Below are 14,039 nucleotides of genomic sequence, written 5' to 3' on the forward strand. Positions count from 1 at the left end.
GCTTTATGTGGTTTTCAAGCTTGACGAGAGTTACACGCCGAGCAAAGTTTCCATCCGTGCTGGTGATGGTTTTCACAACTTGAAGGTAAATTTTTATTTTATTGGTTTGAGTTTGATTGGGATGATTATGCTTAATTATTTGGTGTTGACTTTGGGAACATTTTTAGGAGATTAAGACCGTGGAACTCGTGAAGGCAACTGGGTGGGTTTATCTATCCTTGTCTGGAGCTGATCCTAGGTAAGTACAATGTTCTTTCTGTATCCAGTTTTTGTTGGTTTAAGTTTGTATCCAGTTTTTGTTGTTTGGAGGCCTGGATTTTTGTTTTCAACGAAATTTTGTGTGCATGTTTTGGTAGATTTGTAGCATAGAGTAAAAATTAAAAGAATGGTAAGTAAGGAATTAAACAACAAAAACAAATATTGATCTTAGAAGAGTTTGCTGGCGAATTCATGTATCTCCCTCCCTTCAATACGACATGAAGCATATTTTGTGGCAAGTTCTCTCAGCTGTGACACACTTCTTCCCAATTGCAAAGCCATCTTCATTTCAAATAGGTCTCCATTTTCTCTTTTGTCCAAGTCTTTCTCTTCAATTGCGGCTTCAATTGTCTCCTCCAACAGCTGAAAAAATCCACCATAGGTTCTGTACATTTCAAACACCATGCCAACTTGCCCTCCATGCTCAAAAGAATTAAGCACCGTGGCCAACGCCCCAGCAAGGGTAGGAACTAATCCATCTCCTGAAAACACAGACCCTAGTGCAGCAATTCCTGTGAGCAAAGGTGATGCAATCCTACCCCGCAAGGGCATTGGATAGAAAAATCCAAGTAGATTGGGCCAGAGATGCAAGAGAAGGCCCTAGGGTTCTTATGAGCCTTAGAGTAGATTTCAGGTCCATGGGCTAAGTACGAGCCCACTTATCTTTGTAAATATTAGATTAAGGTGTCTATATTTTTGGGCCTTGTATTTAGGGCTCCATAATGTAGGTAGGGTACCCTAGAAATATAGGATTTTTCAGCCCTTGTATTTTAGGGCACCTAGACTAGTTTTTGTATTAGGGGTAGTTTTGTAATTTCACATGCAATAAGTGGATATTTGATGTGTGTGGTTGGAAATAAATTTAATTGAATTGGTAGAAGCCCAATCCAATTAAATTTTAGAGGGGGAGGTGAGCATTTGCTTACTACACCCCATTGCCACATCATATAGTCACACTTTGTGCATGTCCTTCATGTTTTTCATGCCTCATGACACCTAAGCACACTTAGTGGAGAATCTTGGAATTGATCTTGGATTAGTGGGCTGAACCATAACTAAAATTCACTAATCATAATTAGTGAAATTTTGGCTCCAAAGTTTGGCTCCACAAATTCAATTTCAAATTCAAGTGAAATTCGAATTTCCCTCCAATTTTGTGTGACACTTAGGCTATAAATAGAGGTCATGTGTGTGCATTTTTTTTGAACTTTGATCATTTGAATATTAAACTTCAGATTTCAAAGCTCATTTGGAGCACAAAATTTCGTGCTCTTCTCTCCCTCTCCCTTCATTCATCTCCTTCTTCCTCCAAGCTCTTATCCATGGCCTCCTATGGTGGTGAGCTTCTTCTAGACTCATCTTCTCCTTGAAGTGGCGTCTCCTCTCTCTCTTCCTTTCTCCATTCCGCTGCCATTCATCTTCCAAGAAGCAAAGGAATCCATTGATGAAGAAGATCCTAGGCCTACAAGCTCCAATGGAGCTTGCATCAAAAGGTGCTGAAACAGCAAAACCCTTGTTTATCTTCAGTGCAATATTCCCTAACCTCTCATAGTCTTCCATGTCTTTTCTCTTCAACACTTCAATAACCACCCTCATTTCCTCTTCCAACTCCACATTCCATCCATTATTATTGTTGTTCTTAATCTTCATTATCTTGTCTTTGTCGTTGCTCGATAATCTACTTTCTGGCCACCATCTAGCTGCTTCAAACTTTGCTGGAAACTTTTCGAGCATTGCCCCACCCAACAAGGGGAGTGGATAAGCCTTGTCTAGAGCCAAAACCTTCTCTATTGCATCCCTTACATCTCCTTCACTTGGATTTCCAATGGCAATTTCTATTTGGATCTGTGTCTGAAGCTGCTTAAACAGTCTTGCAGTGTTTCTTTGTTCCTCAGCAAGTTGTGAGGGTTGGATTTTGTTGGTAGCAAGTAGCATCCCCGTGGCTGCAGAAAACAAAAGTGTCGATGATAGTTTAAGAGCCAAAACTGGTGCACCGTCATAACTGCCTGCAACACCAGCCATGGTTGAAGCCGCGAGTGTTAGCATGTTGATGGAGTTTAGTAGGAGCGTGTTCCAATTCACACGTTGTTCTCCTACGTTGTTGTTCATTTCAATTCTGTCAGCTACAGCCTCCAAGATTGCATAGAGCTGAATAATGGCTTTGGAGGACCCCATGCTTTCCACTGTCTGAAATTTTTGAGAGGATATTTGATACAATTCTGGGTATTTATCTCTAAGAGTTATTCCATCACCCACCTAAGAATCTTCCCAAAATAGTATTTAATCACCACTGCCCAATTTCCAAAGAAACTGCTTTAAGACATCACCCGTGCTGCTGTGATGAATTATAGACCTCAAATGAGACCACCAAAAGGAATGGGTCTGCTTAGGAGGGCCCTCTTCCAATCCTCTCCACCCCTTGCACTTTGAAGTGAGAATTCTACTCCATTTTTTTATCAGCAAAATAGGATATGTATATTAAAATAACAGTACCAGGGGTACTATAATTACAAGAGTTATAGAAATCGTAGTGGATCCACCTGTCAAGCTACTCAGATTGGTGTGTATCATTTTGGAATTCTGCCCAATGGGAGTATCCCCTCTTGTCTGTATCATTTTGGAATTCAGACCAACCACCATATTTAGAATTTAAAATTCTTACCCAAAGCTGCTGCTGACCAGATGCAAAAGTCCATATCCATCTACCCATCAAAGCTACATTGAATTTCGAAATATCCTTTATCCCCAGACCCCCATCATTCTTGGGCAGGCAAATATCAGCCCATTTCACCCAAGGAATTTTCTTATGATCATTGTCTCCACCCCACAGAAAATTCCTTTGTAAGGATATCAATCTTTGGACTAACATTTGAGGTATGTTGAAAAGGGAGAGAAGATAAATTGGAAGAGCATTCATGACAAAATTTATAAGGGTGATCTTCCCACCCATGGATATATCTTTCTAGGCCCATTTGGATAATTTAGATTTGAATTTATTGATGAGAGGCTCCCACATCAGCTGGCTTGAAGGATTAGCACCAATAGGAATGCTTAGATAATGAAAAGGATAATCCATTTGTCTACAATTCAGGGTATGAGCTGCTTCCAAAGCCCAATTAACTCCACCACCTATGATCCCAAACTGACTTTTAGCAAAATTAATCTTTAGGCCAGAAGCCAGTTCAAAGCCTCTAAGTAAAGCCTTTAAAGCTTAGACATTCTCCCAAGCAGCCTCACCCACAAAAACAGTATCATCAGCATACTGCAATATATTGATAGGTTCCTTTTTCTTTCCAACTAAGAAGCTTCAAGTTAAGGCCATCTGGCCCAGGGCATTTATCCCCTCCATAACTCCACACAGCTTCTTTGACCTCTTGGTGAGAGAAAGGGGCAGTCAACTGCTCCCTTTGCCCCTGAGAAATAGAATTGAATTGAACCCTATTCATGGTAGGTCTAGAGTGGTTCTGTTCAGTGAATCTGTTATGGAAGAAATTAGCAGTTACATTCTTCACTGTATTAGATTGCTGGACCCACTCCCCATCAATAAGAATACCTGGAATAGCATTGTATGCTCTCCTGAAATTTATTATTTTGTGGAAGTAACTAGTGTTGCAGTCCCCTTCCTTCAACCATCTGGCCCTAGATTTTTGTGTCATTAAATATTCAAAAGCATTTGAAGCATTCCATAACTCTTGCTGAAGAGAGTTTCTGTCCTTAAGCTCTTGATCAGACAGAATTCGATGAGAGGCTAGATTCTCCACCTCATTTAGTTTCTGCTGAATGTTGAGGATCTTCTTGGCATTAATATTCCCCTCTACCTTGCTCCACTGCTTTATAGCAGCTTTGAAGTTTTTCAGCTTATTTTTAAGGACAATACCCCCCCAACCCCCCTGCTGATCATTATTCCAAGCCTCCCTCACCATTTTTTGATACCCTTTTTGTTGTAGCCACCAGTCAAACACCCTAAAGGGCTTAGGACCCCAATCCACCATGCTAGTTTGCAAGATGGTTGGGCAATGATCAGAAAGATTCCTTTGGAGGACAAGTTGATAGCTCTCAGGCCAAAGAGATAGCCAATGCTCCGAAACCAAGAATCTATCAAGCCTGCTTTTCACACAACCATTAGGCCTAATCCAAGTAAAACTATTCCCAACACACTTAATTTCCTGAAGCTCCATATCAGAAATCCACTGATTGAAAGCTGAAATGTCATATTTTTTTTTTGATCGGCAAAGGTAAATAATATATATTGAAAGAAGTACCAGAGGTACTTATAATACAAAATAGATCCATATAAATGGTTCCACAATCAGACATTGGTATTCTGAGGGGGAACCAAGTTATGGATACAAAATGCATATGAATTTACATGTATAGATCTCATAACTATGCAATCCCCTGCTGATACATAAAACTTTGTGGTAAATTGCTTGACCAGTGATTGAAATGCACTGTGAAATCCTTCTCAAAACTCCTAAGCCAAGACCATAGAAGGAATATGGCTTCTTCAAACAGCTTATTAGCATCAAAATTCGCATTAGAGAAGACTATACTATTTCTAAGTTTCCAAATGGACCAGGTTAAAGATAGCCACCAACATTGCCATCTATTATTTCTTACACCAGCAGGTTGAACACCCAAATGATGAAGGAAGTGCTGCTTTGGGCTTAATGGAAAAGCACCCTTAACTTGCATCCATGACATGGTTTCCCACCATATGGGTTGAACTTTGCTGCAGTGAAAGAAAAGATGGGATGCATCCTCTTGTTGGGTTCTGCAAAGAGGACAAAGTGAATCTGTGAGCTGTATCTGTCTTCTCTGCAAGTTTTGTCTTGTTGGTAGCCTATCTCTTAATAATCTCCACGCAAACACCAGAAACCTAGCTGGAACCTTTATCCTCCAAAGCTTCTCAAAACATTCCTCATGACTGTTGTCTCTTGCTTCTTCTCCTATCAGATCATAGGCACTGCGAGTTGAATATTGTCCCTCTGGATCTGCAGACCACTCCCAAGTATCTGAACCCTGTTGCTGGATTTTATTTTCTGCAATATCTCTGAGAAAGTTAGCCGCTGAGGTGATCTCATTGTCAAACAAGGCTCTTCTCCAAGCAAAGTTCCATTCCCACCCCATGCCTTGATACACTCCCATGGATCTAATGAGTTGATGCTGCTGCAATGAGACTGAATAAAGTCTAGGTACTTCTCTACCATTGACCAAGACTAAAATGGATGTAGAATTGAGGCACCCCTCAATCCATTTGATCCACTTAGAGCTGAAGCCTGTTCTTTGAAGCATATACTTAGAGCTGAAATGTCATATGGATCTGGCCTTCTTTGAGATAAGCTGATTCTTTCCTCTGAACTTCTAATGCTATTGAAGTCCCCAAGAAAACATTGCAAAAACTGAAAAAAAATGTGATAGCACCATGTCTTGTTGAAATTAGTGCTCGAACAGAGTTGCTCATTTAGGCACAGATGCACCTAGCTAGACTTTCGGCAAAAGTTAATAACCTATCTTTAAATTCATGATTGCCAAAATTTGAAACTATTTGACACGCCCATAGTTTTTTACTCGATACTTTAGGATAAATTTCTTCCTAAATTCTTATTAAGAAAAGAAAATAAGAAGTTACAATCAATTGAGGGTGTATTTGGATTATAATTCTGTTGAACATAATCAATGGTTTTTTTTTTCAGTAGTGTTGTTCTTTTTTGGTTATGTGCTTTGGAAAGTGTGAACTAATGTTTGGAGCTTCAGAAACGACACAGTAAATGCAGCCGTTATAATCTGTTTGAGTGGTTGAGAAGGAGGGTTTAAGGGGGAAGGAATAAGGAAAAGAAAAGTGGTGAATTCGAATTTCCATGGGCTTCATAAAAAAAAACTTATAACCTGTTTGGTTCAGCATTTGAGGCAAAAGATCCCCGTCGATTGAGAAGCTAAAAAGTCTAGCTTCTCTGCCCTTTGAAATTCTTGACGCAAAAATCATAGGATATACACGTCTTAGACGAGTAAACAAGCATACACTTATACACTTCAACTTTTAAAGAAATTAGATGAGAACACTTATATAAGCATAAGTCCTTAAGTTATTTCTTTATTTTCTTCAGTTAAGAATAAATTTATTCAAACAGGTCTAAATCTATAATAAAAAAATGCAGAATTTTTTAACCAGGTTTGTAGTTATCCAACATCCTCAGCACCAGATTTGTTTACATACATAAAACATTTTTTAAAAAATGGTTAAGATTAATAGATCAAAAGTAAGAGAAGGGTACCATATTTTTTCCTCCAGTGTTCAAAATAGGGGAAGAGGGTTGTAGTGTAGTCATGTGCTAGAAACTGATCAGAATGGTCGGAGTTGCAAGTGGAAGCAGCTTTGGCCTGCGATTGAATTCTTTGCATATCAGGCAGATTCCCATGTAGAAAAGAAGGTGGAGGCCCTTTTATACCTTGCATTTGTAGCCTCTTCCTCACCCTTTGAGACTCATGCCACAAATTACCATACACAGAAAGAATCCAGCTTAGAATCCCCACAACAACAACTGAAAAAACCAGTTTCATTGCCAGAAAAAACTCCTCCATATCTCTCCCTTCCCTTCTTCTGCCTCTTGCTTACACTCTTGTAATCTAAGTGCTACACAACACATAAAAACTATAACTAATGTGTCAGGGAGCAAAAAAGTTGATTATTTTAGTCACCAGTAGCCTGCACAGAAGGAAGACAATCCCTATGAGCAATCGAGTCCCCCCAAATGGCCTGATAAATGCTCTTATTAAAATTCTCCCTTTTGGTTTCTTGGATACAGACAAGGTCCACATTGACCATGTTAAATTCAGCTATAAGATTAGTTTCTGGATTACAAAGAGTGCTTCCCACTCTTTCAGCTGGGTGTCTGATGCAGTTGAAGTCCCCTATAAGGCACCAGCACTGAACCTGGGACTGATTCTTCATTAAATATAGCCTCTGCCATAACTGTCTTTTGCTTTCTAGCTCACAAGAAGCATAGATATTAGCCACCACTACCCTCTGACTTTCTACCAGCCATACCCCCTCCAACATGATGAAACCCCTTTAAGCTATTTTAATACCAACCTGGAAGTTATTGTTATTCCAAACACAGAGAAGCCCCCCAACTGTATTGTCCGCAGGAAATGATTCCCAATCAAAGTCTGAGTGACCCCACTGAGCCTGACAAAGTGCCCTGTCAATGGAATCCCTCTTTGTTTCTTGCAAACAAAGAAGATCTATCTTATGCTTCCCAACCAAATTCCTGATAGAGGCCCACTTAATACCTCTACCCAATTGAGATTGAAGCTTCCTTGTACTCAAAGACTGCCATAGTTGTCTTTTACCTTCTAAATCACAGGGGGCATAAATATTAGCCACAAGCAAGAGTGAATATAGAAGAAATTAACATGACTACGCATAATCACAAGCTACCACAAATGCAAGAGTGAATATAGAAGAAAGTCAGAAAGTTATTTGAGTATAAGACTCCAAACTAGATAGAGGGAAGGAAATGGATGCAGGACATAATCAAATATATTATTTATAATGTCATTTAGCCTTTTTTTTATTTAATTTGCTAAACACTAAATTCTGCTGCCATACTATTTTCAGATTCCATTAGGAGCGATTTTAGCCATTGTTGATCCTGTGGTCATTGCTGTTTGAAAATTCAAACTGGTCCTGCGGTCATTGCTAGAAAGTCAATTATGCTGAAGCCTTGAACTCAGGTATTTATATCTTTGATTCGAAAACTAATTTGAAATTGTTGTTGTATGCATTACTAGTATATTTGTAACTTATGTTATGCCTGTCTACATGACCTTTCTTTCATTGGACTGATATGTTCATGCCTCTCTACATGACCTTTCTTTCATTGGATTGATATCTTTGAAGTATTTACTGTGATTTTAACTCTCCGAACTTGTTCATTGTTAGTGTTGAATGTTTTTGTAATTTTATCTACTGCCCTTCTCTATATATATGTTGTGACTGCCACTGCCCTTCTCTCTCTCTTGTATTATCTATATATATGTTTTTTATTGAACTTTTGGTAGAGAAGATCCCATTACATGCAGCTCCCCACACCCAAGTATCCTTAAACCTATAAAACATGGAAATCAGTGTTAGGGACTTATCAGCAGAAACTGAACTCTTGTTCTTCTTTACCGATTCAACAACAGCTCAGCAGTGGTAGTACCCATGAGCCTGCAGAATTTGCACATAGCTACTACAGAATCCTTTCCATTCAAGGCAGCAAGCAGAAGTTTCAACGAAAGTCACCTCTCCCACATAGCTACTACCTTCTCAACACTATTGGAATCAACATCATCTGAATAATTCCCTTTTTTCTTTTTCTTTCTCTTACACACCCCCATGATGTCAAAAGTGGTTATTTTCTCTTTATTCCTATCATCAGTCCCGACCATGTCTTAATATTTCTTTATATCTTTCTTCTTTTTTTAACCTTTTGGAAGATTTCGGTTTAACCTTCCCCTTCACGATTCTTTCTTTTCATTCCCTATTTTGCTTCGCGGCACAGTCATTAGAATAAGGAACACAATGGAAGACAGTATCTTATGCAAACACACAGTGCATCGCAACGTCACCAAGAAAGTCATCTCCCCCAAAAAATCATCCCAAACCAATTCTTCAACACACACACACACACACACACACACACACAAGATTAACGAACAAGATATCTAAGCAGCAACTTTTCGCATTCCTCCTTCCCTTCCCTACTTAAGGTAATTAAGTGTCTCACCACCATCACCAGAGTGGCCACTAGAGTTTCCTCCTCTGCCTTCACTAGAGATTCCAATATCTTGCTTGCCACTAACGATGCGTACAAAGTCTGGAAACCCTCATCCGGTTCCTATGGTTGCATTGCCTCCAACATTAGTGGCTTCACTTTGCAGCATGTGGAGGCCTTGACTTCCACTGGAGCTCATGCCAAGTTGGCTGTGCATGCCTTGCTGCTGTTGAAGCACTAAGAAAGGTTGTTGCAGTGATATCCCCAACAGTATGATGTACCTGACCAGCCAATGGAGATGGTTGTGGTTGAGAATCAGCTATTGCAGCTAGGTACATGAGATTTCTCTGCAGCCTTGATTGGTTCCTGAAATAATGAGAAGAGGATCATTATGATGTTTTAGGACCACAGTAAAAGGAACAGAAGAGGAGCGAGAATCCGATGCTAAGATGTTAAGGGCAAAATCCAATAATTGTGGAGGCTTTCTATCTCAAGGCAAGGAAGGAGAATTTTGATTTCTAGAAGAAACTTTTTCGGTTTATCTAATTAAGCAACACCTCCTTAATGAATTTGTCCAAGTTCATGAATGAACAACCACTGGGTGTAGTGGCTTCCCCTGCCTTCTTCTTCAACTCCATGATCTTTTGTCTCATTTTGTTTCCTTTCTCTCCCGCCATGAAGTCATTGACCAGCTTCTCCACCTCTTCTCTCTTCACATTGGTATCAATTTCAATCCCAATTTCCCATTCTTTGCAGATATATCTGCAGTTTGTTGGCTGATCTGCAAAGAATGGCTAACACAACATTGGTACTCATGATACACACAGACCCTCATGATACACACACACACATACACATATACCCAACTACAATAATAAAGCATAAGCACCCTTGAAACCCAGCATTTGAAATTAGTTACATAAACAGGTATTCATTTTACACAAAAGCACAAGATGACAAAAGTACAATGCAGAACAGCAGGGTCACCCTAAGGGCTGAATCTCAACACTTTGCAAGTGTCAATGACGCCAATCCCTGTGTAGCTTCCATCCCTTACTTTGGGTTCATTGATGAAATTTGGGAGCTTAACTATGTGAAATTTACGGTATGTGTTTTCAAATGTAAATGGGTTGACAGCAACACTGGTGTGCGCACCGATGATATAGGATTTACGTTGGTAGACCTAAAGAAACTTGGTTACCACAATGACCCTTTCATCATGAAAGAACAAGCTTGACAAGTATTTTACGTGCAAGACCCTTGTGATGAAAGGTGGTGCGTGATTCTGCAGGGCAAAACAATTGGTGTTAATGTAGAAGATGATGATTCATACATGGACACCTATGTTAGTCCTTTGACCGCTCAAATCACTCCTAACGTTGTCAGAGAAGAAGAAGCTGACGACGTTCATGCTAATCGAAATGATCATAATGAAGGAGAATTGATTAACATCGTCTAATGTAATTTTCTACAGAGATAGAGGTCACCAAAGCAAGTAAGTGACAACAACATTTTTCTCTGATAGAGGCATCGGTATTTTCTTTTAGATGGTATCCTTAGGACTTCATACAGCTCATGTTTGTTGCCAGTTTCATCATCCACCACCCTTTTCTTCTCTGTCCTCTAACGTTTATTGTTGTTAAACCCATATTTATGCTTTCTTCCCTTCATGTCTTGTTTTATCACAACTTTAGCCGAATCTCCTATCTTCAGCACAGTTGAATCTCCTGTCTTATTCTCCAATGACACACTTTGATGGCCTGTATCTCTTTTCATCGTATGTTCTAGTGCTTTAGCTTCAGAATGCATAAAACAATCTGAATTTTCCAGTGATCACCAAAGGCTTCTGCATCAGCATTGACACTCTCAGATTTATTAGAGGTTGCACTAGAAATGCAACACAGAAGCATAAACCAAAGAGGGTAGAAAGTGTCAATGCTGATGCAGAAGCCTTTGGTGATCACTGGAAAATTCAGATTGCTCTATGCATTCTGAAGTTGAACCACTAGAACATACGAAGAAAAGAGATACAGGCCATCAAAGTGTGTCATTGGAGAATAAGACAGGAGATTCAACTGTGCTGAAGATAGGAAATTCGGCTAAAGTTGTGACAAAGCAAGACAGTAAGGGAAGAAGGCATAAATATGGGTTTAACAACAACAAACGTGAGAAGGCAGAGAAGAAAAGGGTGGTGGATGATGAAACTGGCGATAAACATTAGCTGGATGAAGTCCTAAGGATGCCATGTACATGTGTATTTATGAAGATATAGTATTTATATTCCATCAAGCATACATTGACTGTTGATTACATATAATAGACTTTTTATAACATGGTTGCCCCAAATCATAATTAAAAAGCACAACTACCAATCTTTTGGAGTCCTTTGGTTAATTTGTCTTGTCTCCTTCTGTGGTGGGGTTTTGTTGGGTTTTATGTTTTTGGAAGGTGGCACCTTGGGTGTCTTGTATCTGATCTCCTAAATACCTCTGGTCCAGTTATGTTTTATTAATAATATTATACTTTTGCCTTCCAAAAAAAACTTATGACTGATCCTCTTTTGATTAATCCTATTTTGTATGTTGTTGTATGTTATTGTATAAAAGATCATGGGTTCTCCACCTGCCTCCACTCCTCCTCCTCCTCCTCCTCCTCCTCCTTCAGATGCATCTGCTTCGCTGTCTGCCATGAAGCGGACACGCAAAGCCTCACGTCTACGATCGTTGTCCACTAGACCACCTGGTGCTGAGAGACCAGTGGTGCATGTTGATCCTGCTACCGGGAAAGCCGACGGTCCCCACAGGAAGAAATTAAGAACATATTTGGGGATTGTGGCGCGTGATAAGGTGGACGTCACCTACGATAACTGGAAGGAGGTCCCTACTGCTCAGAAGGACCTGATTTTGGAGGATATTCATGTATTTTTCTTTTCTTATTTGATTTTGTTTAATTAATAGCCAAAAAATACATTATCGTAACAAATAAACTTTATTTGATGTTGTCAAGCAGAATTTGATATCCCAGAGGCTTCTGACAGTAGGACGAAAAAGAAGTTACTGCAGACCGTGAGGGAGAGATGGAGGCAGTTTAAATCAGACCTCAAGAGGAAATGAGCCCTTGCAGCCGATCAGGACAGTGTTGAGGACACTGTCTGTGAGAAATACGGCATCAGCAAGGAAATGTGGGCCCAGTTTTGCCTGACTCGCAGAGACCCTTCTTGGGAGGTATGTTCCTTGCCATTTAAGTTGTTTTTCAAAAAACATGATGTTGTTATACTTCATTCTACCAATTTCAAACATTATTGTTTAATTTTTTCAGGATGTGCGCAAGAAGGCACAGGCCATCCAAAAGCAGAATACTACCCCCCACGTTTTGTCTTGTGGGGGTTATGATTATTTGGAGCAGAAGCTCATTGCTGAGAAGACGAAGAAGAAGCTGGAGGAAGCTGCACAGTCAGGAAGCGTTGATGGCGTCATCGACCCTCCATCCCTGGTCAGACGCCACGTGAAGTGGAAGATGGCCCGCACGAAGAAAACAGGGGAGATGATGACTGAGGCCGCAAAGGAAATCGCTGAGAAGATTGAAAGTCATTTTCAACTAACCATTACAATTATATTTCAATATTTTGTGAATGCCATGTACCACTGTGTGTTTTTTGTGCAGGATTCCTTTGAGGAGCAGGCCACACAGGGATCCTTCGTCCCCCATGGACGTCAAGATGTTCTCGCCGCTGCTATTGGACGTCCAGAGCACCCTAGACGTGTCCGTGCTGCTGGAGCCGGTGTCACCATCAAGCAATACTTTGGATCGGCTCCACGGACGTCCCACAATGCTTCCTCCCTGCCTCCTGACGAATTGCAGCAGCTGACCCAGCAAATCTGGGACCAGCTAGAGGAGTCTATCACAGAGAAAGTGACGAGGCAGGTCATGGCATCCTTCAGCCACATGCAGTCCCAACTTCAGTCGTAGATGCAATCTCAAGGACTTGCAGTGCCTCCTGAGCCTCTGGTTGGTCCCTCCGGTCCTCGAGTGAGCACAAACGGGAGTTATGTTGATCCTTCAAGAAACGATCCTGAGACCGGTGACTCTGATAGGTGCGGCTTGTACATAGAAGCAGATCCTGCCCGCCTGGTTTCCATGGGGAGAGTTTATGAGGGATCCATTGTTGTTCATAACACTCCTTTGTTGCCTGGCCAAGTAAATGTGAGTGTGGAGGAGGTTACAGATGCAGATGCTCCAGTTCCTGTACCCACTAATGAGGTTTCCTTAGTGGGGCAGGCACTTCACACCTTCCTTGCTTGGCCAACACATCTGGTCAAGTCTTTATCACAGTAGGTACTTATTGTCCTTACTATATGTTTCTTCTTTTTAAATTAATTCATTAAACGTGCCTCCAATTAGGCTATTTAATTTTGTTTCATGAACAAGTAGTTGTGTCTCCGGCAAAACCACCTCCGAAGCCTGATCCGGAGGTCGATGATCCGCTTTATCTGATGACATTAACCATCCCAAAGCTTTTCTTGAGGCCTTATCAGGTTAGATGGGATGCCACTGTGTTCGGGGTCTTTAATCCTGATTTCCCCAACTACATAAAGCACGAAGACCTCTCTGAAATCGCACATGGTGGTCAATGTCTCAGCATATCAGTGTTACAGTTGTGGATTTTGTAAGTCATTTTATATTACTTTTAATTACCTAATTATTGCTTTCAATTCATAAATATTTAAATTTGACTTAACATAAACAGGCATCTCACTGAAACATGTATGCGAGTGGGGAATTCTAATATCTATGGATTCCTTGAGCCACAGTCCATTCAGAGGTTTGGGCAATCGCAGTTTGAGTCTGAAAGTTACATAAAGAGTTGGATGCAAAGTTCACAACGCGATGTCTATCTTGGAGCCTACCTAAATGGGTAAGTCACAAAATAATTATTTTTAATTAATGTTTACTAATGTACTAACCCATTTTAGGTTCAACTGCAGCGGACACTGGCAGATGGTGGTCATCCTGCCGAAG

The 14,039-nt window shown here is 40.4% G+C and overlaps 2 protein-coding genes across 2 annotated transcripts; both read right to left on the reverse strand.

The window, feature by feature from the left end:
• Positions 1-426: 426 nt before the first annotated feature.
• LOC106798475 (probable F-box protein At4g22030) lies at positions 427-3,208 on the reverse strand. Its single transcript, XM_041014814.1, has 3 exons — positions 2,921-3,208; positions 1,763-2,445; positions 427-793 (listed from the first exon to the last, which is right to left on the reverse strand). Exons 1-3 carry the CDS (start codon positions 3,206-3,208, stop codon positions 427-429), a joined length of 1,338 nt encoding a protein of 445 aa, XP_040870748.1.
• A 304-nt stretch (positions 3,209-3,512) lies between these two features.
• On the reverse strand, positions 3,513-4,436 carry LOC102668342 (uncharacterized). Its single transcript, XM_006574169.1, has one exon. The coding sequence runs from the start codon at positions 4,434-4,436 to the stop codon at positions 3,513-3,515; it is 924 nt and encodes a 307-aa protein (XP_006574232.1).
• Between the last annotated feature and the right edge of the window lie 9,603 nt (positions 4,437-14,039).

The sequence above is a fragment of the Glycine max genome, chromosome 1 (genome assembly GCF_000004515.6).
Source record: "Glycine max cultivar Williams 82 chromosome 1, Glycine_max_v4.0, whole genome shotgun sequence".
Classification (NCBI taxonomy): Eukaryota; Viridiplantae; Streptophyta; class Magnoliopsida; order Fabales; family Fabaceae; genus Glycine; species Glycine max.